Raw genomic sequence first — 25,537 nt, forward strand, 5'->3', positions numbered from 1 at the left:
CAGAAACATCACCGTGGACGGGAAAAGGGTGTTTTTGGACCTCGACTACGCAACAGGTGTGATGGATAAAAGGAGAGAATATCTGCCAGGTAAGAGGAGCTGAAAGAGAATCAGATTCCACACCGATGACAAACATGCGTGTTCTCCTGGACTCGAGGACGGTCACATATGAGAGCGCAGACCGAGCTGCCGAGGATCTACGAGCAAAGGGCTTCCCGATACCGCCGGGACCCGAAGGCCGAGCGAGAGAAACACCGCGGCATAGCTCCCGCTGGGAAAAGGCCAAAAACACACCGAGACAGAAGGCAGAACCAGCAAAGGATCCGTGACGAGCTCCGTGGATTCCAACCAGCACCTGAAACGGACACGAGGACTGTTAATTCATCCACCTTCAGCATCACATCAACATTCCCCGACCACTGACTTTGTCTCCATCTTTATTATTGAGAACAGGACAGTGATGGCAGGCTGCACCTCTCTGAGGGCTGAAGGTTATTTGATGCTATTTTCTGTTCTTCCCCGAAACAAACCGTAAATGAAGACTGAGCTCTCCGCTGTCCTTTAGAGGACGTTGTCTGACTCTCTCTGGCCGAGGACGTTACTTTTAATTTGAGATGAAGGCCGTCAGTGTTTTGAGTTTGAATGACAGCCACCCACACAACTATCCCGAGGGGCCGCGCCACCTTGTGGTCGGGACGTCCCCCTACACAAGAGGTCAAGGGGCGACCTCTTTGATGGAAGCCCAGTTTTTACTGACTGGTAGTTCTTGTTCTGGCTGTTCAATGCTGACTGTTCATAGTTCTTGTTCATTGCTGTTGGGGATCACGAGTGAGTGTCTAAGAGAACTCTGGTTTACCAACGCAGAACAAAGAATTCAAGGTTATCACCCTGAATGTGAACAGAAAGACACTAATCTGCAGTCAGACGAGGATCATGTGACACGCTGGTCTTTGCGTCAGGTGAACTATAACTCTCATGTTGCTGCTCTGGAAAGTTTTGTGTCGTAACTGTTTGTTAAGAAATCTTTGAGCAGAACGAACGAATCTGGATACTGAAAACCTTTTTGTTCATTTGACTTTAAAATGACAAAGTGATGATACATCATCATGATTGGGTTTAATGTAAAAATAAAGACATTTTAATGCCATTATAACATTTATTCTGTTATTATGACACAGAATTAATATGATGTAATACTGTTTGTCTGTTCAAAACAACAACACTATTTATAGGAGCACTGAGTAGTTTTATAGAAGAATTTTAATATTTACAATATTAATGAGGTCATGATACAAACTTTTGGTCCTCAGAGGAAAATAAGGTCCCAGAGAAAACAGAGACGAGCACAGACTTTACACTAGTTCACACTAGTTTAACCTGTGGACACTTTAAATGACTGTAGATTTACACAACGGATGAACAATATTGGATTTTTGCCTTTTAGGCGACGCTGATATCTGCACATATGTTTCCCAGCTAACTGCAGAGAACATCAAGTCTCTCTTAACAAGTAATGAAGTCATTATTTTGTCTGCTCCTAACGTGACGGCTCCTTGGCAGATGCAGCAGAGCAGTCCAGATAAACTGATGACACTCTGTCACATCCAGAGGAACACAGGGATGATGCTGGACTGGACAGTGGAGCTGATCTCAGAGCAGTTCACACTGCAGCACTGACAGTCATCTCCACGTGTTGTGATTGGTCTGTCAGTCACTGCTGGATGAAGCTCTCCTCTCCGCCCAGTCAGAGCCTCTCCACCCACCAGCTGATGGTGCTGCTTCAACCTCTCTGGATCATCAGGACACAGCTGATCCTCTCAACACCTCCACCTTTCATCACTCTGACAGAGATCAGAACCACCTGATGAGAGAATGAGAGAGAGCAGAAGTGATACATGAGTGTTTCCAGAGACTCCCTCCATCAGCTGTCAGTCAGTGATATAAAGACCAGCAGGACTTCAGTCCTGTTCAGACCACAAGTGGAGCGGCTGTGTAGCGTAGCCAGCTTCCTTTCAGCTTCATGTTAACGTGTTGGAGTGAAGCTCACAGACCTGCAGACACATCAAGTGTGTTTACTCTGCAGGTTTCACTCAAGTACACAGTGAAATAAACTGCTCAGAGTCCCTGAACGCATCATGACTGCAGAAACACTTTAATAATGATTCACTGCTGTTAAAAACCAGAGTCTCAGTCACACCTGAATATTTCATCTACTTTGAAATATTACTAATATGTAAATATGGAGTCGGTTCTAAAATATGTGGATAAAACAAAAGACAGATGGACAGATAAATATTTGATGTTAAAGCTCCTACATGTTCATACAAAGACTGAACAGTCAACATCAGCTGTGGTTACTGGACTTCAGCAGAGGTTCTGCTCTGTGAGAAGACCACATGGTTACTAAATGTAACCGTGGTTCTCTGAAATAAGAGTCAGTGATTTGCAGGCTTCGGTCAGACTGATCTGTACGGTGGCCCTGAAGGTCCAAACACAACCACACTTCAGGTTATGGAAAAGGTGGGACGGCGTTCTTGTTTGTTATTGGACAGAACCCAAGTCTCTGGTGACAGTTTGATGTTTGGTGGAATGTTGTTGTGTTTTGACCTTCAGGGCTACCGTAGACCTGAGAGCTGTGACACAGATGGACTGATCAGTTGTTTAGTGTTGAAATGAGAGAACAAAGATTTGATGCTACAACAGTTTGATGGATGAGGACCGCTGTCTCTACACATCCTGTGATGCTGTCAGCTGTGATCCAGCTTTACTTCCTGTAGACATGAACACAACAACAAACAGTCGTCTTCACATCAACTCAAACACACCATCACAACAAGCTTCTGGCTCGTCTGATTGGCTGACTGTTCCCCCTCTATCTCTTTCTGTCCAATCCTGAAGCCTGTCACCGTTCTCCTCTCACAGCTTCACTGAGGAAAGCAGCAAATGCTGGATCTTTACTTTGATACTGACTGTGTTTATTACAATACTGCTGAAACCAGCACCGACTGACTCCAACTCTCTACTGACCTCAGAGTCTCCAGTCGACAGTTTGGACTCTCCACAAGTTCAGACAGCAGCTTCACGTCTGAATCCTGCAGCTCGTTGTTACCCAGCTGCAGCTCTCTCAGATGGGAGGGGTTGGACTTCAGAGCTGAGGCCAGAGAAGCACAGCTGATCTCTGACAAACTGCAGCTCCACAATCTGAATAAAGAATAAATTCACAGTTTAAATATTCAGTCAGTATAAACGTCACAAAGCTTCATTAAAATGTTTTAAAAAGAAAATTCTGAATATGTTTGTTATTGTCTGATAGTTAAAATAGAGATTATTTAACTTTTCATTGTAGAATGTATTTTTATTATCACTTATTTTAAAAAACATGATTCGTAATCTAAGATGAAAATCAATAGTTGAGGATATTCAGAGTGAATTATTCATATTGTTAGATGAAGGTTTTAAATGTGCAGCTCAACATTGCTCTGCCACAGTCAATGGACTAAACCACAGAAGAAGAAAACAGAGTTTAGCATGAAGATACTCAGTGTGGATCAGTATAATATCAGCCTGGGCCCGTATTCACAGAGACTCTTATCTTAACGTTAGCAGTACTCCTAAATCAGACTAAAAGTTTTTATGTAGGAGTTGTTTCTCAAAAGTAATTCACAAAGCCGCTGAGACCGACTTTTAGTTATAAAAACATTGAACTCCTAAACTAGAAGTAACTCTCTGTTGCTATGGATGACGTCATTTTATAAGGATGCACTCAGAAGCGGTGACAACAGTGATTGGCTGTTGAGTGACAGGGCAGCCCATTGAAAAGTCATTTAGGCTACGCAACGCATGAAGTGAAAATAAGGAAGTTGCCTACAAGCCCATGACAAAGCCTATGAAAAGATATTGGATAAAGAAATGTATTTATGAGGAGAATTAAGTGCCCCCCAAACAAAAACGCTTCGGACAAAAATGACAAATTAGAAGATTGCGATGAAAAACGTGAATTGCCAATAAAAGCAGCATTTGCTTGAAAAGCTGCGTCAAACCTCTCTCCATTAAAATTCGGGAATCGTGTGTTGATCCGGGCCATTTCACAACAATGTCCAGTATATTGTAACATGCGTCAAAGACAATTTGTGTATTGATGGAATGCAACTTTTTCCCCTCTCCCTCTCACTTTTTCCAATTTACAAAAGCCTTATTCACACAGGACTAGTATAACCTGGGACCTCCAGTAATCTGTAATAATTGCGGAGGTTGTCTGTGATCTTAATCCTGTGTGAATCTGCCATGTCCGGAATCTGTAAAGTAAAAATTCTACTGCAAATAACCTTCCATATTTCACCAAACACAGAGGTCATGTGATAATATTAGTCCTGTGTGAATCAGCATCTCTGTGATTTGGGGTCGTTTTTTGTTTTTCTTCAGGTTTTTTGTGTTTTCAAACTTTTTCTGGCTTTTTCCCGGTGGAGAATTATGGAGGCTGCGTTGGGAATTATAGTTGTAATTCCCTGTAAACAAACACCGGAGTGTTGCCAAACATTTTAACTCTGCTGTTATTGGATTGTTTCAGTTGGTTGGGAACGTTATTGCGTCCCTCACCAACTCAACCACAACTTCAATCCCTTCGCGGTCCATCCGACATCGTTTTAATAATTCCCTGTTATTTAGTGTCTCCAGAACATTCAGCTGTGACCAGGTCTTAGTGAGTCAGGAGTCCTCTGGACTACTTCTAAGGTCTCCCAGACTTAGCTACTACTTTTAGGCTTAAAATGTTTTGTCAATAACTCTTATTTTCAAAAAGTAGGAGTCCTAAATGTACACGCCTATTATTTTTAGGAGTTGCTCCTAAATTTGCCTGTTAGGAGCTACTTTTAGCGTTAAGATTGTTTGTGAATACGGGCCCTGATGCCTTCAGTTTAGTGTCAACACAACTTTCACATCATATTAATCTGAGCACAGAAGGAAAAAATGGTGTCTGACCTCAGAGTCTCCAGTCGACAGTTTGGACTCTCCAGTTCAGCACAGAGAAGCTTCACTCCTGAATCCTGCAGGTTGTTGTTACTCAGCTGCAGCTCTCTCAGATGGGAGGGGTTGGACTTCAGAGCTGAGGCCAGAGAAGCACAGCTGATCTCTGACAACCAGCAGTACTCCAATCTGAATAAAGAATAAATGATGTGACTTCACAGTTTAAATATTCAGTCAGTATAAACGTCACAAAGCTTCATTAAAATGTTTAAAAGACAATTCTGAATATGTTTATTATTGTCTGACAGTTAAAATAGAGATTATTTAACTTTTCATTGTAGAATGTATTTTTCTCATCACTTAAATTTTTTTTAAAAAAAACATGATTTTGAATCTAAGATGAAAATCAATAGTTGAGGATGTTCAGAGTGAATTATTCATATTGTTAGATGAAGGTTTTAACACAGTGGCGGTTCTTCCTACAGGAGACATAGGCGCTTGCCTCGGGCGCCACCTAGTGAGGGCGCCAAATATGCAGCGAGAAAACATGATAATTAAAATTATGTCTATTTATTTTGCTATAGTTTTTGCCATCCCTCTATCTTCAACAATACTTTAACATACAAATAAATTAAACGGAAGTAAAAGAAATGACAATTCTGACGTAAAGCCCCTTCAGCTGTTACGTCACGGTCAGAACATGCTAGCGCGAGCGCTGATGTGCAGTTGGTCGGTCGGCGTGTGTCGACGGGTTGCAGTCCGGAAAATGAAACGGCAGAAGCATCCGGCACACTTTCAAAAGTGCAGAAAAGAAGAGCAGGAGAAACGTGCAAAGGAGAAAGGTATGACATTTAGATTATATTGTTTTAAATTCACAGAGCATTCCTGATATAATCATGCTAGCTAGCATCAGCATCATGTCATCTTAGTAGTAAGCTAACGTTAAGTAGCAATGAGGGTGTGTGACGTTCCGCTTGGTTCTTCTTGGTTTGGTCGTTATTAACATGCAGTCGGATGTAAAATTGTCCTAATAAGAGTCATAAGACCGGTTCAGACTGCTGGCCTGGGTTGGACTTCACTGGCTGCTGTTGTCCCAGAAAAACACTATACAAGTTGATGCTAGCTGCAGTATGTAGCACTCTGCATCTCATTGTGTGCTATGAAATAAAACATTGGCTGGACGTGAAAAGTGTATTATTACTGTCCATATAGCAACATTAGATTAGATTCAGTTTTGGATTAGTTTGAACTTTACTGTCAAGTTCAAGTAGCGTGAAATACAGTTTAACATCTAACCAGAGTGCAAACCAGTAAAGTGCTGAGTGAGTCAGTGCCTCATATGCAGATGAGGATCTCAACATGTGGACTTTAAAAACATTGAGCATAATAATAATAAATGAAATATACAGGTAGAGTTATGTTTATACAGAGAGGGATGCACAGAGAGCTGTGAGCAGATGGGACTCAGTGAATTTATATAAAATGAATGTCAAGATTAAAATGCTTAGCAACTTAATAATAATATCATTTGAAAAATGGAAATGATTTCCTCCATGTTGATAACACACGTGTTTGTTATATCATTTTAGATGAAGTATTAAAATATTTAGGAGCAGCTGCAGCTGAATCATCAGAGCAGGAACAGCCATGATGCACCTCAGCTGCTCCAGTTTCCTCAGGTGAGTTTAATGTGTCACTGAATGTTTGTCATGATAAAAACGCAATACATTACTCAATCAGGAGGATTTCAGACCCAGAGGATAAAACAATGCAATAAAAATGAATGTACAGTAGTCTTCAGTCCAGTTAATGGTGGCACTTTTGGTGTGATCTGAGACACTGTTTTAGTTGTCCTTTAAAAGAGGAGTATGTGGGGCGTTCCCTTATTGTGGAGGGAAGACTATTCCAAATGTTCCCCCACAACAGACAACACGTTCCTCCCATACGTAGTCCTCCTGTGGGGAATCTCACAGTCTCCTCTATCACAGGCCCTGGTGCTCAAACCTCCCAGAGTCCTTTTCTTTAGGAAGTCCTTCAGCGGCGGTGGAGCAACACCATGGAGACTCTTATATATAAAACAGGCAAATCTAAAAGTTTGGAAATTATGGAAACTTAATCAAACTTGCAGATATGGAAGGAGAAGGTTTTTTATCTAGAGTCTTTAGGGCTTTTTATAGAGAGATTGTATCAGTTTGAGTGCTGTCGTACATGCCAGTGACCAGCTGGTTAAGCAGTAGTCTATATGTGAGAGGATCATACAGTGTAGAAACATCCAAGCTGCACTGCTGCTTAATGAATTCCTCATCTGTCTGAAACTTGCCAGGTTGTATTTGACAGAGTTAGATACTTTTTTGATGTGTTAGTCCAGGATGACTCCCAGGTATCTGAACTCGCTCACCAAAGCGAGCTCCTCCCCTCCCAGAAAGACACCAGAATCCAGAGAGACACCAGAACATGTTGTGCTGTGTCTCATCCAGTCTGTATTTGCTCTTGTGTGTTCTCTTTTATGGAGGACCAAACCTGACATAAGTATAAATAAATAAATAAATAAATAAATGCATAAATGCATAAATAAATACAGAAATAAATAAATAAATGCTGAAATAAATGTATAAATAAATAAATGCATAAATAAATACATGCATAAATAAATGAATAAATAAATAAATGCTGAAATAAATGTATAAATAAATAAATAAAAGTATAAATAAAAGAATAAATGCTTTTTATTTATTTATACATTTCCGTTCCCCTACATTTATTTATTTCTGTATTTCTGTTCACCTACATATATTTATTTCTGTATTTCTGTGTCCATATGTAAATGAGGAGGTAGGAGGTCCTAACCTCAGTCAAGAGCATGATTGGTCAAATCGGAGAGCCAGACAAAAGCAAACGATTCCTGATCTCAAGCCTCGCTCTCTGTAACGTTGTAAACAGCTCCAGTTAGCTTAATGGCCTCGACCAGTGTGACAGGTTAACTGGCGTTCATTTTAACTTGCGAGGGTCCCAGATGTGCTGGTGGTGTGGTTTGAGAATCCTGTCTGGAGAGCCATGTCCGCTAACCAGGAAAAACATTCTGCTCATCGCTCCAAGTCATGTATACGTGTATTCGTTTTGACGTGGCTTGAACACTTCTATCCACACGGAGAAGCCGGGGCTGCTACCTGCAAACCACTGCTAGACGAGCGCTACAGAGCACAAATCGTCCAAAAGTGCATGTTGTCGGTCTCATATCTTTGTCGTGAATCTCTGTACTCTTAAACAACTCATGTGTGGAACAGTATTAAGCATTTGTTCACGCCGAACGGCTCGAGAGCGGCGTGGACACCGCTGTTAGCAGTTAGCTGCTAGTTAGCTTTTAGCTGCTCGCTGTAGCGCTAAGAGCGTAGCGTCCAGGTTAACTATTGACACATGTTACCACCGAGAGTGAGATACATGTCTGGGCTTTCCTATGAACCATTGTCGCTACTGGTGTTTGTATCACAGGTTGATCAGGACGTCTCACGATTTGCCACAGCTGATTGACCTCACGCTGAGCTCGGGCTGGATGTCAACGTACTCTGCAGACTGTTTGACCAGCAGGCTGTATGACAGTGTACACTTTTCACACCGACTTAGCTTCAGCTTAATAACGATGTATGCGGCTCGGAACGATGGCTTTAAGCGACCATTTGAACAGTGCGGAATGAAAAATACCCGATGGTAACCGGTGTCACAAGGTAGCCTGGACGCTGCGCTACAGCGAGCAGCTAACAGCTAACATAAGAGCTAAAAGGGGTCTCCACGCCGCTCTCGAGCCGCTTGGCGTGAACAAATGCCTCAGCCTGTTCCACCCATGAGTTATTTGAGAGTACAGACATTCACGACAAAGATATGAGACCGATAACATGCACTTTTGGACGATTTGTGCTCTGTAGCGCTCGTCTAGAATACACATATACATGACTTGGAGCGATGAGCAGAACGTTTTTCCTGGTTAGCGGACATGGCCGAGCTGAGGACCCCTCTCTCTCCAGACGGGATTCTCAAACCACACCACCAGCACACCTGGGACCTTCGCAAGTTAAAATGAACGCCAGTCAAATTCATAACTAAACCAGAGCTACATGAACAAATGTCAACAACTAAAGCTAACAGTTAGCTGAGCGGGCTTGCTGGTAGCCAGCAACATTCCTGTACAGTGTACAGGAATCAGCGCTGCTAGTAAGGCAGAAGTAGTAGACCCTCATCGAGCACACTCCTGTAACCAATCATGCTCTTGACTGAGGTTAGGACCTCCTACCTCCTCATTTACATATGGACACAGAAATACAGAAATAAATATATGTAGGTGAAGAGAAATACAGAAATAAATAAATGTAGGTGAAAAGAAATACAGAAATAAATAAATGTAGGTGAACAGAAATGTATAAATAAATAAAAAGCATTTATTCTTTTATTTATACTTTTATTTATTTATTTATACATTTATTTCAGCATTTATTTATTTATTTATTTATTTATTTATGCATTTAAGCATTTATTCATGTATTTATTTATGCATTTATGGATTTATTTATTTATTTATTTATTTATACTTATGTCAGGTTTGGTCCTCCATACTCTTTATGTTCATGGAGCCACCAGAGGAGACACTACAGGAGCATGCTGCTCTTCCTGCCAACCTCACCCTGCCTCTAACCACTGAGCCTGGATGTTCAGGTGAGTGCAAGCTGCCCATCTTGATTGCAGCAGTCAGTGCGTTTACATGACACTCAAGAAAACCAAATTACTGTGTTGGTCTGATTATGATGGGATTTTTAAGATGCATGTATACACCTTAGTCTGACTAAAATCGGACCAGATCGGATTTCTCTAGTCAGAATAAGACACCTATGTTATTTGATTGATAGTCACGTTACTCCTGCATGTATACGTTCCATCAGATTGGACTCAGATTTTGCGTTCTGCGCAGGTTTGAGAGTTTTTCCCCGGGGCCGTGAGCCAGACGTAGAAGGAGACGATGTAGTCGTGTTGTTGTCGGAAATAGAAAACAACACGATGAATCTTTCCTCTGAAATCACCACAAGAAAGAGAGAAAGAGCTCCATTGTGCATCTAGTTTGTGTAATTATCATGTACACCATATACGAAGTGTACAAAGATGTAGCTTCGTCTCGCTCTTCGTACGCCATCTTTCTGGAGTGCAGAGGCAGTTTGTTGTTGCTGATGACGTAAAGAGGTCAGCTGGAGGTGTTTCTGTTACCACTAGTTGAAATAAGTACATCTCCACCTATCGTACCGGGTATGACATGCTGCAGCAAATAGTTAGATTTTCTCACCGGCATGTATACTCGGACTATTGCAGTTGTCTGATTGAGTAGCAGAGTGGAACTATGGCTGTAATCTGACTAAGCTGTGCATGTAAACACACTGACTGATTCCACACTTGGTGTGTCTCAGGTGTGTGCCTGATGAATGTAAAGAATTTTAGCAATAACTTAACTGTCCTGTTTTATTCATCTAAGTTGGCTCAAGGATGTTCTCTTTAAAACAATATCAGGTTCTGCTTCTGTGTGTGTGTGTGGTGAGTTATCTTGAACACAAGGTGAGAAAGTGTGCTTCATGTGCCCTCTACATGCAGCAAACACTGGCAGTTCACCTCCAGCTGATCCTGCTGACTGGCCTCTTCATGTAACAGACCTGATGAGAACAGAGTTGGTTCGGAGAGGGCCGTATCATGGACCACCTCATTTCATTTTAACTTTTTGTGTATTTATTAGTGAACAGGTTTATTCATTTGCACATATTGTTATATTGTTTGGCTTATCATTGTTTAAATAAATGAGCAATTCTTTGGACATGGTCTTTTTAGTGGATGTGGCGCTATAAGTAAAGCTCGCCTCGGGCACCAAATGGTGGAGGACCGCCCCTGAGTGTGCAGCTCAACATTGCTCTGGCACAGTCAGTGGACTAAACCACAGAAGAAGAAAACATAGTTTAGCATGAAGATACTCAGTGTGGATCAGTATAATATCAGCCTGATGTCTGCAGTTTAGTGTCAACACAACTTTCACATCATATTAATCTGAGCACAGAAGGAAAAAATGGTGTCTGACCTCAGAGTCTCCAGTCGACAGTTTGGACTCTCCAGTTCAGCACAGAGAAGCTTCACTCCTGAATCCTGCAGCTCGTTCCAGCTCAGCTGCAGCTCTCTCAGATGGGAGGGGTTGGACTTCAGAGCTGAGGCCAGAGAAGCACAGCTGATCTCTGACAAACTGCAGCTCCTCAATCTGAATAAAGAATAAATGATGTAAGTTTAAAAGACAATGTTCCTGCTTGAAATCATTCAGTGTTTAATAATGTGTTCAGAGCTGAAGAAGGTTTAGAATGTAGATGTTTAGAGAATGAAACTCCAAACACCTGAACCCAACAGAATGCAGGTTCAACACTGTCAGATACACAAAGTGAAACAGAGCTCTCATTAATATTAATGACAACGTGCTGCTGCTTCAATAAAGACGTAGTGATGTCACCTCTTAAACTCTGCAGCTCCACCAGAGGCTCCATCTATACAAACTCATGTTGTGCAGCCAAATAAAAACCCACAGAAACTGATTGAACATTTGATTCTACTATTTAAAGCTCCTGTTATTAACACAGTTGAATTTCAGTCTCGTTCCCGACTCGTCAGAATTTGACGGGTTGGAAACGAGACTGAAAAATCAACTCTCTCACCAACAGCAGCTTTCAGATAAAAGTCATCCTGAGTTGAAGTTTTTCAGTCAGTACAGACGTCACATATCATCATGAAGGTTTGGAACAAACACACGTTTGTTGTCTGACAGAGAAGAAAAGACAATGTTTGTGTTTTTATTTTCAGAAGCAAAAGGAAAAGTGCAAATCAATGATGAAGAGGATGATGGAGAATAAAACAGTGTTGTTTTGATGTTATATGTTTTAAATATGAAGCAGAACAAGATGCTCAGTGTGAATCAGGACAGAATCTATGAGGTCAAATCCCCTTCAGAACTGATGACATGAACACTAAGATTTAAACAGTTTGAATCATGTTTTCAAAGTATTAACCACAGTTTAAAATAAATATTCAAATGGATTTAAACATGTGAGAACAACAACAGTATGTGTGAAATAATTGTGTGCACTTATAATTCATCAGCAGTGTAATATTTTCATTGTTATTAAAGTTTGTCTTCAGAGTTTCACACATTCAACACGTGCAGTGTGTTGAATCAGAGATGACATTACACTCATGTGTCTTTTGTCCAACGAGACTTAAACATCATCCAACCTCCTTTTTTCAAAGATTCAACACTTTCTTCTCAGAGATTTAAATCTCTGCGGGGGGCCACACCTTTCTGATGTCACATTAGGGGGTCTGTGTCCAACAATTTGTGTGACTTTACAAACCTGACACACAAACATTAACACCTTCCTCACTCTGTGATTGGTGAGCTGAGTGGAGGTGAGATAGAGCCCAGGTTTCAACTTCTCTCTCAGCTCTTTTTTCATTTGTTACACAACTATTTCTGTCACTGTGAAATATGAACTGAGTGAAACACTATGAATGTCTTCCAGGAGAGAACATGTGAGAAGTTACCTCCATATTTAAACCATTGTTGAGCCTCCAGCAGCTCTTGGCTCCACCTTTGGCTGTCTGAAACAGCTATGAACACTTTTAGCTTCACTGATGCTCACTGATCCCATGCTAAAGGGTGGAGTTAACACACTGCAGACCACTGATTGGTCAGTGGGAACAGCCAGAGTCGTCTCGTCCTCCACGCTCTGAAGTAACATTTCACTTTCTACCTTTTCAGCATCTTCTGTCTCGCTGCCTGCAGCCTTTCTCAAGTAAAGCTAGTTTCCTTGTTGTGATGAACAACCACATGTGTGTGCTGTGTGTAGAGAATGTGTGGTCGAGCAAAAGAGAGAGAAAACTTTAAGTTAATTAAATCTTTATAGATACACAGAAACACATGAACTGACCTCAGAGTCTCCAGTCGACAGTTTGGACTCTCCAGTTCAGCACACAGCAGCTTCACTCCTGAATCCTGCAGCTTGTTGAAACTCAGCTCCAGCTCTCTCAGATGGGAGGGGTTGGACTTCAGAGCTGAGGCCAGAGAAGCACAGCTGATCTCTGACAACCAGCAGCCACTCAATCTGAATAAAGAATAAATGATGTAAGTTTAAAAGACAATGTTCCTGCTTGAAATCATTCAGTGTTTAATAATGTGTTCAGAGCTGAAAAAGGTTTAGAATGTAGACGTTTAGAGAATGAAACTCCAAACACCTGAACCCAACAGGATGCAGGTTCAACACTGTCAGATACACAAAGTGAAACAGAGCTCTCATTAATATTAATGACAACGTGCTGCTGCTTCAATAAAGACGTAGTGATGTCACCTCTTAAACTCTGCAGCTCCACCAGGGATACATTTCAAGTTTTCTTGGATATTTAGAGGTTCATGTAAGTTTTGTTCTGCATAAATGTGTTTTGATGTTGTTAACATGTTTAATTTAAAGGAGTCATCACCCGGAAATCGCAATTTCTCTCGTTAAATCATGCATATTGCTGTTGGACCTCTGTTGAAACTTGCCTGAAAAGCTGGAGTTTGAAAGTGGCTTATTTTTTTCGCTTTGGCTCTTTTCCCGAACAGGAATAGCGCACAGTAGTGCGCGTTCCTAAAGCACGAGATTTTGACTCTGCTCCTGTGGTGATGTTACTACAGGAGGCTACTTGCATATGCATCGGCTCACAGTCGTCCTCAGCCAGAGTGAGCACGCCGAATCTGCTTATTTCTCTGTCATTTTCACGCCATACATCATCACCGCCAGCATTAAAACTCAGGTCTTACATGTAACACACAAGTGTGAAAAGTAAGACGAAAAAAAAAGAATTTACCATTCAGAGACATCCTGCTGTGTCTCTTCACCGTCTCTGCCTCTTCACTCTCCCATTCGGTTTCTGACTCTGGCTCGTACATAAATGCCTGAATTCCGTAAAGTTCGTCATTTAGTGTGTGCGCCATGACGGGGCTGTTTATGTTTTGGAGTCTGTGTGCATGCAGGCTCGCCCCCCATTCCGGCTCTGTCCTTCCTGCGGCCAATCAACGCGCGCCTCATTACATATTAATACATTGCACATCCGGACCAGTCAAAACCTTGCGCATAATCTCGCATGAGAAAGTATGAAAGTATGAAAAAGTGTCAGAACAAGCTCTATGTTTGATTTAAAAAAAAAAAAAAATGTCTAATAAGTTTTAAGAATTGATCCAAAGCGATCCAAGAGGGACTGGATATGTAAAAAACCAGGTGATGACTCCTTTAATATTAACTTTATACCAACACTTAAAGTAGGCTGTTTGCAGTGGCTAACATGTGGCATAAACAGAGAACAACCTGTGTTGGTTCATTTTATTGAATGTGATTCGTTGTGTATGAGTCAGGCCACTTTTCCTGTGTGGTGATTGGCTGTGGGGTGGAAGCTAGCAGAGCTTTGCTTAATGATACAATTCTAAATAAATGGTGAGACGGTACGTTGTGGTTTGTCTTCTCTCAAATAAATGAATACGCTGACAATTTTGGTGAACCTGACGTGATTTGGGAAAAGGAGACGTGGACCACATTGGGACCAGACCGAGTGACTTTCCTGCCGGGACCGGAGCCGGACACCGGACTCCTCGACACTCACAAGGGCGCCCATACAAAAGGTCAGCAGAAACCTGCTGTTTAAAGAACCCAATTCTGTATAATTGACTACATGCAAATTAATGTGAGTGAGGAGGAGGTAAGGTTGTCAAATCAAAAAACAAGAACGCAAATCACGACAGAAGAAAACAGAAAAGCAGAAACCACGCCAACATTAATGAAACCAGAAGAGGTAGGTTCCACCGGGCGACAGGAATCGTCGCTGATTGGTCCGTTCCTTGAACCGGAAGTACACAGTTTACATGTTTTCAAAATAAGAGCGCTGCCAGTGACGACTTAAGCGCTGCTATTAAAGAATATTTTGATGCAAGACACGGATATGATGATGTTTGAAGTTTTATGATGTTTCACCTATTTCGGCCATAAGCGGTCATATTGCTGCTTTCATTGTCTCTTGTCTCTGAGTAAATACAGCAGTGGTTTACATTTGACCCAAAAAAGTCTGTGAAAATGATGACATAATCCTACCACAGGACACACTGCGCTGAAAACTAAAACTCTGCTTCACGCTCACTGAAGTCACTTTTATTACTTACAGTTACAGATGTTTAAAAAGATGCTTCAGGTTGCACTGCTCAAATGTGAGCTGTTACCGACTGGTGTAGATGTAAAACAACAGTTGCCTGAAATAGGTAGCTATGGTTCCATGAATTCTCTGTGGCCATTAGATTTATCTTCATTAAAATGTCTGAAATACATCAGTTTACACACAATGATCAGACAGGGGTGGTGTTGTGTTCAGAGATTAGAACCCCTATTATGATTTTGTGAAGGGGCTGTGTTCAAGCTAAGGTTGTTCTTTAGCACATAGCATGTGATATCTTTTATAAAAACAAATGTGCATGTTTCATGCAAATGCTGGATTTGTAAATGTGTTAGGAAATGCACATGATCGCTTCTGGATGTGAGACATTTAAAAGGAAACATCTGTTGTATGTTCACTGTAACATTTACCACATGAAAGAAAAGTGAACTACTCCCACTTTAAGTGTCCCACTATGTTTATAACTTGCATGAAAAATCACCACAAACACACCATTCATCTGGATGTTCTTACCGAAGTGTCTGAAGTTTGCAGTTAGCACTTCTGAGACCATCAGAGATCAGCTTCAGTCCAGAGTCCTGCAGTCTATTCATGCTCAGGTCCAACTCCTCCAGACCAGAAGACTTCCAGCTGAGAACTGATGAAATATGCTCACAACATCTGTCTGTGAGGTTACAGTCACTCAACCTAAAGAGAAAAACACAATGACAGTAAACATTTTACAAACATTCTCCCCTATATTTAAACACAACCAGGAAGTTTTAGAGCAGTTTGGTATCTTGAGGCTGAACACTTACAAAGCAGTCTTTGATACTTTGAGCACCGGCAGCAGCCTCTCCAGAACTTTATCTGATCTGGAGTATTTTTTCAGGTCGAACACATCCAGGTCTTCATCAGAACTGAGCAGCAGAAATGCCACAGCTGACCAATGTGCAGGTGAGATTTCACCAACATCTCCTGAGTTCTGGTACTGCTGGACTTTTTCTAGCAGAGACTGGTCACCCAACTCATTTAAACAGTGGAACAGATTGATGACTGTGTTATCGCTGGACAGATTCTTGATCTTCTCGTGAATGTAGCTAATTGTGTTCTGGTCATTCCCTGGACATCTTCTTTTGAATTTAAATTCTGTCTGAAGAAGCTCCTGATTCTTTTCCTGTGAAAGACCAAGCAGGAAGCGCAGGAACAAGTCCCATCGTCCATGATCGTCGCCCAAAGCCAGATCCACTGCCTTCTTATGGAGGAAGGAGAGTTCACTTCTCTCTGGTGACAAATGCCACCAACTTTTCTTGTTGGGAAGCAGATTCTTTCCGCTATCTATGAAGGTTTCTAACACATACAGAGCTGCAAGAAACTCCTGAACAGTTAAATGTATGAAAGAGTACATCACTTGTTTGTGAAGACCAGCTTCTTTTCTTATGAGCTGTGTACAAACTCCTGAATAAACAGCAGCTTCTGTCAGATCAATCTGACTTCTCAAGTCATCTTCATAGAATACTAAGTTGCCCTTATGCAGCTGTTTAAATGCCAGCTTTCCTAATTTCATGATCACATCTTTGTCTGTTTCATCCTTCTGATAATCCTTCTTATTTTTACGTTTTGTCTGGATGATCAGGAAGTGTGTGTACAGTTCAGTCACAGTCTTCGGTAGGTCACCTTCAGGAGTTTCTGTGAGGAGACTCAGGAGCACAGTGGCTGAAATCCAACAGAAGAGTGGGATGTGGCACATGACGTAAAGACTTCTTAACGGTTTGGACTGAAGATGATTGAGGATCTTCTGAGCCTTATCCTTGTCATGGACTTTCTTCTGAAAGTATTCCTCCTTTTGCTCATCATTAAAGCCTTGAACCTCGGTCACCCTGTGGATGAACTCGGTGGGAATCTTAGTGGCTGCTGCTGGTCTACTTGTGATCCAGACTGAGGCTTTGTGGAGCAGTTTCCCTTTGATCAAGTTGGTTAGTAGGCAGTCTAATGTTCTAGTGTCTGTAATACTGCGGCACATCTCATTTTTCTCAAAGTCCAGAGGCAGTCTGCTTTCATCCAGACCATCAAGGATGAACAGAATACTTGAACTGTCGTAGTCTGAGGTCTCTAAATCCCTCACTTCTTTAAAATAGTGACCTATTAACTCTTTAAGACTCATCTTGTCTTTTATTAAATTCAGCTCTCTGAATGTGAATGGAAATATGAAGTCAGTAGTCTGGTTGGCTGTTCCAGTCGCCCAGTCATGAGTGAACTTCTGCACAGCGACAGTTTTTCCAATCCCAGCATTTCCCTTGGTCAGAACTCTCTGTGGAGGATTTTCTTCATTTGATAACGGTTTAAAAATGTCATCAAGGTTGATTTTCTTCTGCTCACTTGAACTCCTTTTACATTCTAATTCAACAACTTCGTGTTCACTATTAACCTCCTGACTGTCTCCCTCTGTGATGTAAAGCTCTGTATACATCTTGTGTAACAGAGCTGATGATCCATCTTCCTGTGTTCCTTGAAACAGATCCGGAGTTTGAGATTCAAGATAAGATTTTAGATCAGCTTGGCACTTTTGGATGTTTCCTGAAAGATAAATGAGATCATAGTTACATGAATAACATGTTTCTTGTACTTTCCAAAGTCAGCAAATACTACAGATGTTTCTTCTTTCAGAAGACGCAATTTTTACCGCTGTCAAGGTGCCGCGACACAGCAGAAAAGGAGGGAACTTCTCTTTTTCTAGCTGATTTTGCATCAGCTGCAGTGGGCACCAACAACCACCACGTGGCACATATGAGCAATCTATATCAGACTATAGTGAACAGGTTGCTTTATCACCTCATTGTCTCAGTCCGTACCCACAGAGACCCTCGAGGGCCACATGGTAGGAAAAATCTGGATGTGAAAATCTGTGTGAATTAATTTGTACACGGTGCTGTTAGATTCACAATCTGTGTGCACAGATTTTCTCATCTCAATTTCCAAGAGAAAGATTTTCTCATTGATCATCTGGAGGCTGATCATCAATAAAGATGATGACAACTCTGTTTGACTGTATATGAGCAAACTGATCCAACTTTAACTGGAGGAGGAACACTGCAGTGCGTCTCTGTGTAGGTGGTGCACAGATCTCAGTCCTCGGCCTGGAGGTAAGTAGGCTACTATAATTTGAATGAAGAGGGCTGTTAAAGTTAAATATCAGCTGAAGTAATCAGGATAACATAGCACCATGCTGCTACTGCTGATCACATTGTGGTCAAACTGGGTATAAAGTCAATTCCTGTCATCAGGATTCACACTCTGCTGCCATCTAGCGGCTGCAGTTATCTAGTGCAGCTTCCTGTTTTACCGCTTCAGCTTCACCGCGGTGACGCATCGTATCACAGCAGGTTAGAGTTACCAGCCTATCATACATGTGATTCTTTGGTTTCTGAAAAGATGCTAAACTTAGCATTTATTCAGAAACCAGAAGAATCACATGAAGTACAACGATGACAGGGAAGAAAAACTGATGGCCAATAACTTTACAGGATGTTAAAGTCACATATGCAGCTTTAAGTGTGTCATCTCCATAATATACTGCGTGTTCATAATATCTGAATCTCGTCATGTTTTAATAGTAGAAGTATGGTGAACCTTTTTATCATTTGGCTGTGAAAAACCTTGTTTAATATACAGGTATGTTGTATGTGTTTATGTGTTTAAACAGATGAATACCTTTGGTTTTAGTAGAAGCATCAGTGGTCTCATCTGTTCTGTTTGGAGGTCGGTCTGAAACAGAAACATACAACATCTTCTGAAAAATGCTCAATATTTAAAGGTATTTTGGTGGTTACATTTAAGCAAGTAGAAAGTATAAAAGTTGTTAATTTAATGTATTACTTCAGGGGAACATTTACCTGTGTTGTTAATGGTGATATTGGTGATAATGTCTCCTCCAATGTTTGTATTTGGCATCTGAGGAGTAAAGATGATACTGGAATGGTCTGCGTTGAGCATTGTGCTTCTTACTTGAATTTCAGCTGTTAGAAAATAGACAAAATAATCAGGAACCACAACTCACTTTCCTTTTGTTAATGTCTGAACTATGTTAAGGGGGCTCACAGATTCTATCTTGTTAGAGCAGACTGACCTGGACCAACCTCCATGTTGGTCCAGTTTTAAATATACACGGCTCACGAGTGGTGTTCGTCCAATCAGGTGCAGCCAGTGAGTGTTTGCGTGGTTGTCGGACGGTGTCGCCTGTTTTGGTCGAGTGTTCAAAGCTGGGAAGCGTCCTGTGCTCTTGTGTCAAATGAACCAAGACTGAACACAGTCGTTCAGTTTGCAGCCTGAACACATTTATAGTCTACTAATGTTTATTTTCAGGCTCAGCTGGACAATAAAGTTGTAAAGCAACATTACAACATCGCTCTCTTATTGTGAGCTAACGTTACTTTGACATGTTGGGAGATGATGTGGTGATCAGAGTGATACAAACACACAGCAGGACCTGACACTCCCTCATCTCTCAGCAGTAAAGTCAGCTCACATTAAAATCACTCAATTAAACAAAACATGAAAAGACTCATTTTGTTGAGAAAGTCACATTTCATAGAATAACTAGTGAGTTCATTCATGAACATTCAGAACTTCAAATCGTCTTCATTCACTTCATCACTGCTCTCATCCACAAGTTGATGTTGTAGTTTGTTCATCAGAGGTGTGTCATGTTACCTGTCACAGTTCTCACCTGTTAAAGTCCAGATGAGGTCAAAGAGTGGTTCTTCCTTCGTCTACAGACTCTGACAGACGCTGCTGGTGTCTGTGTTCATCTGACCGACAGCCGTCACATCCTCATACCTTCAAATCCAAATCCAGACACATCAATGAGGTGAGAGCAGAAAGCCAGTGTGAGCTGTAGTGCTGCCAGTCAGCAGCAGGTGTCAGTGTTACAGAAGCTCTGTCAGTCAGCGCTCTGATGGGAGAGATTTCACAGCAGTTAGACACACTGACAGAGATCCAGAGTCCAAACTGCAGGAACAATGAAGCCCCGACAACAAGAAGACAAACAACAACAGGTTGAACAACAGAACCCAGTCAGCATTCCTCATTCTGTGTACAAATCACTTCTGAAGTTCAGTTGAAGAGTCGCATGATAAAACATACAGAGCTCTGATTGGAGGAAACTAACACCTCTAAAAATAACAAACATGATCTTCAGACTTCTTCACTGTCTTTATAATTTAAACCTTTGTGTTGCTGGATGTCAGACTTATTAATACTCTAAACAGCTGATGATTGTTAGAAAAACTGATGAAACTAAGTTGATAATGAAGATAATGGTCAGCAGAATCCTGAACTGAGAGAGAAGAAGCTTCTTATTGATCCATCAGGAACAATCAGTTGAGTGGAAGCCAATCACAGAGCAGCTGGTGTAGTTCTGCTGTCAGTCCACTAGATGTCCTCAGTCATCTACAGTCAGCTACAGAGCTGCTCAGTAAACACAGAAACAGGCTTGTTTCCAGATGAACTGCTGACAGTTTCCCAGCAGCCTTCAGTCTGTACAGGAAGTCACAGAAACACTCACTTCCTGTCAGATCTGATTCTGATGTATTCAAATGTTATCAGACCAGATATCAGATTATATACAGTCTACAGTTGTTTAATTATGACAGGGTCGCCTGTTGAATCACTTCACAGACCATCTGTGATTCTGTTTGTGCTTCAGCCTCCATTTTACAGAAACTCTCATCATATCAGTGTTCTGCTGTTGATAAATCAGCTGAGCAGACATGTTGCTCCTAAACTACATCAACACATTGAAAACATGAAGAGTCAAACAGGAGAAAGAAGCACGAGACTTCATTATTGATCTGTCAGATTTACATCTGTACACATGACATGTTGTATTTGATTCACTGTTGTGTGTGTAGATCAGAGAAGTCAGAGAGTTAACAGCTGATCAAGGTTCAGTCAGAGAATAACAAGTTTCCAGGCTGTCAGACCGGTTCTGACAGAACCTCCTCTCTCAGCAGAGAGTCAGCTCAGATTACAGTCTGACTTGTTTCCTGCTGCTGATTAAATCAAACTAATATACGCTGGCTGTTTTGTGTCCTTCAGGCTTTCAGAGGATTCCAGTTTAATGGAGTCTTGAAGAACAAAACATGTAAAAAGTTGAGTCCTGTCTCCAGTTTAATATCTAAGGCTACAAACATGAAACCAGTCTAAACAGTCAGGATTGAACCTGTGGACGCTTCTGGATTCTAAGAAGCATCACAGTTTTGACCCGGGAGATTCTGCATCGCTGCACTGACAGAACATCATCAGGAGTTTGCAGCCTGAACAATATTACAGCCTGCTGATGTTGACTGTTGATGTTCTGACCCTCGGCTGGATGATAAAGTTGTTAAACTGTCATGTTTGTGATGTTTGACACATTCAGTCAGTGTCCTGTCTCACAGCTGCTGAGTGAAAACAATGTTTGTAGGTTTCAGCACTCGTGTAAAGCAGTTCAGTTTAATGTTAATGTACTGAGGCGGGTCACACTGGTACTGGTACTGACACGATGCAGCTTGTTATATTTGTAAAGGACTTTCTGAATAAAAACTGAATTTAGATTTAACTGACTGCTTGTATCAACTGAGGACGACACACTGAGATGTCGTGAGACAGAAGAATGGTAACTGAATCCTGCAGCCAGTGAAGACCAGTTCACACCTAAGCAGGAAACGTCTGATTCTATGTTCTGTAGTTAGAAAATGTTTCAGGTGTCTTTGAGTCAAAGATGAAACAGTTTGCAGGCTGTCAGACCAGTTCAGACACTCCCTCATCTCTCAGCAGTGAGTCAGCTCAGATAAAAATCTCATTTGTTTGCTGCTGCTGATTAAACTGAAGTCACGACTCTTCTGTGTTCTGGAGCCTCAGTGGTGGAATGAACTCCTGACCCACATCAGGACAGCAGAGTCACTCTCCATCTTCCACAAAAGACACAAGACTCACTTGTTCAGACTTCACCTCGACCCTGCACAGCATGACCTCCTCTCACCCCGCCACAAAAACAAAAAGAAACGAGTTTGCACTTTCTTCTTACAGCACTTCAATCATAGCACATAGGCACTGAAGGAATCCTTGATAAATAGCAGCTACTATACTCAGACGAGGGCTTGAAATCTGTTTCTATTTTTTCATTCTTACTTTCTCGACAGTGATGTGTTGTGGTTTCTTTCTTGTGACAAATGTACTGATTGTAAGTCATTTTGGACAAAAGCATCTGCTAAATGCCCTGAATGTGAATGTAAAGCAAACTGAACGTAACATGAAAAGGTTCATTTTAGACTAAAAGTCACATAAGAGAATATTTACTGAATTAATTCATGAATAATTAAAACAGTATTTAACAATGTTGAAAGAATTCATCACTGCTCTCATCTACAAGTTCATCATGTGTCCACAAAATATAACAATGACAGCAGAGTTTGTTCATCAGAGGTGTGTCATGTTACCTGTCACAGTTCTCACCTGTTAAAGTCCAGATGAGGTCAAAGAGTGGTTCTTCCTTCGTCTACAGACTCTGACAGACGCTGCTGGTGTCTGTGTTCATCTGACCGACAGCCGTCACATCCTCATACCTTCAAATCCAAATCCAGACACATCAATGAGGTGAGAGCAGAAAGCCAGTGTGAGCTGTAGTGCTGCCAGTCAGCAGCAGGTGTCAGTGTTACAGAAGCTCTGTCAGTCAGCGCTCTGATGGGAGAGATTTCACAGCAGTTAGACACACTGACAGAGATCCAGAGTCCAAACTGCAGGAACAATGAAGCCCCGACAACAAGAAGACAAACAACAACAGGTTGAACAACAGAACCCAGTCAGCATTCCTCATTCTGTGTACAAATCACTTCTGAAGTTCAGAGTCGGATGAAAAACATACTGATTAGAAGAAACTAACAGCTCTTTTAAACTGACCAAATAGATCAGTCAGCACTGAGTGTGAAAGAGTGACTGAAGTTAAAGAAAGTAACTGTTGTTTGAGTCTTCTGGGCCTGTCAGCTGCCTGATGGGTAAAACACATCTGCAACTCTCAACAGAGATCATAAAGGAACAAGATGTCTCACTCCTTAGCAACTTCTGTTATCAGCTCTGGGAAAGAACAACAAGATGTGTAATTCAGAATGTTATTAAAACCTTTTAAAACAAGTTAAACATCTTCTGGTTGTAGTCTGATGAAGTTTATGATCCTGTACTTTCTACTTTTTCTGGCGTGTTCATGATGAAAACAGTGAAAGTTAAACTCTGTCTTTCTATTAACAGCTAAATGTTTGCTGTCACCTCACAAGACCATCAGTGAAAGCACTGACTATTTCTATACAGTAATATTTAATCCCAGCCACTGGGTCAGATTCCTGCAAAAAAAAATTAAATCACTCAGGAATGTTTTTACCTTTAGCTCGTTATATTTACTATTGCTAAGCAACTGGATATGCTAGCTGTAGGCTAACATTTAAACTAGACAAACATACACATATTACTTCATCACTATGCATCCTCTCAACAACAATAAAAGTTCTTCCTGCTGCATTTGGTTTCAAAGAGAAGAAAACTGCTGTCTTCCTGTGAAGGAGGCTGAGTCGTCTATTATATCAGAGGTCACATCTCATCTTAAAGAACACAAACTCAAACATTAAACTGATTCTTCTATCAGCACTCATCCTGTCATGTCTGTATCTGTGTTTACAATGTACACTAGCAGCGCCGCCTCTCCCTAAACGCAGAACACGCACTGTGCGTAGGGCCCCACGATCCATGGGGGGCCCCATTTTGTGCAAGTGGACGCATGCTCTGCAAATGCGTAAAGGATGCTCATCGCTGCCGTGAGGCACGTGTGGAGCACAAAGTCAGCCAGAAGCAAGAGAGAGAAAAAAAAAAGAGTAATCTGACACCGCACGCGTTGCCACAGTGATTGACAGCACGCAGCATCTGACCAATCAGCGGTCAGATGTGCCGACATGCAGTTGGATGCAGGTGGAGAGATGGCCTCCAAATGGCAATATGAATCAGGAGCAAGCAAAAGAAAGAAAAAGTCAAAACAAGAGGAGGCTCTTGGGTGCCAAAACGCGCTAAAGTGCCCTCCTGAGAGCCAATACATGCATTAAAGTGCCCTCTTCGGAGCAAAAACACGCATTAAAGTGCCTCTTCGGAGCAAAAACACGCATTAAAGTGCCCTCTTGGGAGCCAAAACGCATGCTAAAGTGCCCCCTTGTTTGGAAAACAGGACAACGGACCTCCACGTTCAGTCTAAACATAGGAAGTCTTTTCACTGTGGACTAGCTTTGTGAAGTGCTCTCTTAAGATTGCGGCCGCTGAAGACACCCAGGTCAAGGTGATCGACAAAAGGGCCTCAGGCCTTTGAGGTCATCCTGGCAACTCCAGCCCCACATGCCAATGTCAGCTTCCCCCTGTCAGAAGAAGCTGGACGCTGCAGAAGAGAGACTTGACCTGATATAGACAGTTGGGTTGTTAAGTCATCTGGTTTACATGACTAACAGAAACTCAATGCAGTACAGTTCAAATGTTTTTGCATTTGTTGTGTTTATGTTGAGGTGTTTGTCACTGGTTAGTCTGACTTAAGTGGTTTGTTGTAAAGCAGAGAAAAAAGTGGGATTTTGCTGCATACTTTTCTAGCATTTTGTATTTTGAGATCTGGAATATATATTTTTTTTCAATACTCAACTACAGTCAACTGATATGTACGTCGGTGTGCTTAGTGTGTTTTCTTAACCTGTTTGTTCCAGTTAACTTTCCATTAAGTGATGTATCACAAAATGCTAAGTGTAGTTTGGTTTGGTCTTCTGCTGTGTACAGCTTGTCCTGACTGTTACGGCTAACTTTTTATTGAGTGGAATTTATGGAGTGTATTACAAAATGATAAGTAAAGCTTGGGTACTTGCCATGCTCTGTACAGCTGAGGACAGCTTTATGTTCACCAGGGGGAAATATGTAACAGACGGAGGTATCGAATGGAGCGCCACCAGGTGGCGCCTCGTTTTGTTGAGTAAATAATGTAACCTGTACCTGAAAGAAGAGTAGATGTACCTCCGCTCCACCATGCGTAGCAATGCCGCCACCATAGTGAAGACCCCTTTTATTTTATTTCATACGTGTGATAACTAGAGCCGTGAGGACCTGGCTTGGTATGGTCTGTATATTAACAGTGGAATAATAGTATGTGCAGAAATCCCACATGTTGCCTGCCCTCTCGTTTGAGCTAACCGGAGCTAGCGCCACTGAAAGAGGACAATAACCTTCCCCTCCACTGATGACAGGAGCAACCAGTGGTGGTACTGAGTTGGAGGGTGGAGGAGGAGGAGAG

General features: G+C 41.6%; 2 protein-coding genes across 2 annotated transcripts; both read right to left on the bottom strand.

The window, feature by feature from the left end:
* Positions 1 to 1,230: 1,230 nt before the first annotated feature.
* LOC115586043 (ribonuclease inhibitor-like) lies at positions 1,231 to 13,105 on the bottom strand (the record flags this gene model as incomplete). Its single annotated transcript, XM_030424803.1, has 5 exons — positions 1,231 to 1,861; positions 3,028 to 3,201; positions 4,978 to 5,151; positions 11,063 to 11,236; positions 12,951 to 13,105. Coding segments are annotated over 5 exons (687 nt in total), but the record flags the coding sequence as incomplete, so codon positions are not given.
* On the bottom strand, positions 13,103 to 19,198 carry LOC115576344 (protein NLRC3-like). Its single transcript, XM_030408946.1, has 5 exons — positions 19,089 to 19,198; positions 18,907 to 18,960; positions 16,014 to 17,772; positions 15,730 to 15,903; positions 13,103 to 13,282 (listed from the first exon to the last, which is right to left on the bottom strand). Exons 1-5 carry the CDS (start codon positions 19,186 to 19,188, stop codon positions 13,177 to 13,179), a joined length of 2,193 nt encoding a protein of 730 aa, XP_030264806.1. The 5' UTR covers positions 19,189 to 19,198; the 3' UTR covers positions 13,103 to 13,176.
* Positions 19,199 to 25,537: the final 6,339 nt, after the last annotated feature.

This window comes from Sparus aurata, chromosome 1 (genome assembly GCF_900880675.1).
Source record: "Sparus aurata chromosome 1, fSpaAur1.1, whole genome shotgun sequence".
Classification (NCBI taxonomy): Eukaryota; Metazoa; Chordata; class Actinopteri; order Spariformes; family Sparidae; genus Sparus; species Sparus aurata.

Excerpts from the sequence above, each read along its gene's own strand:
- LOC115576344 (XM_030408946.1), bottom strand. The coding sequence starts at position 19,188 with ATGCTCAACGCAGACCATTCCAGTATCATCTTTACTCCTCAGATGCCA. Across the intron at positions 18,961-19,088 it reads TATCACCATTAACAACACAG|ACCGACCTCCAAACAGAACA; the intron begins GTAAATGTTCCC and ends TTTCTGTTTCAG. Across the intron at positions 13,283-15,729 it reads TGCAAACTTCAGACACTTCG|TGTTGAACCTGCATCCTGTT; the intron begins GTAAGAACATCC and ends TGTATCTGACAG.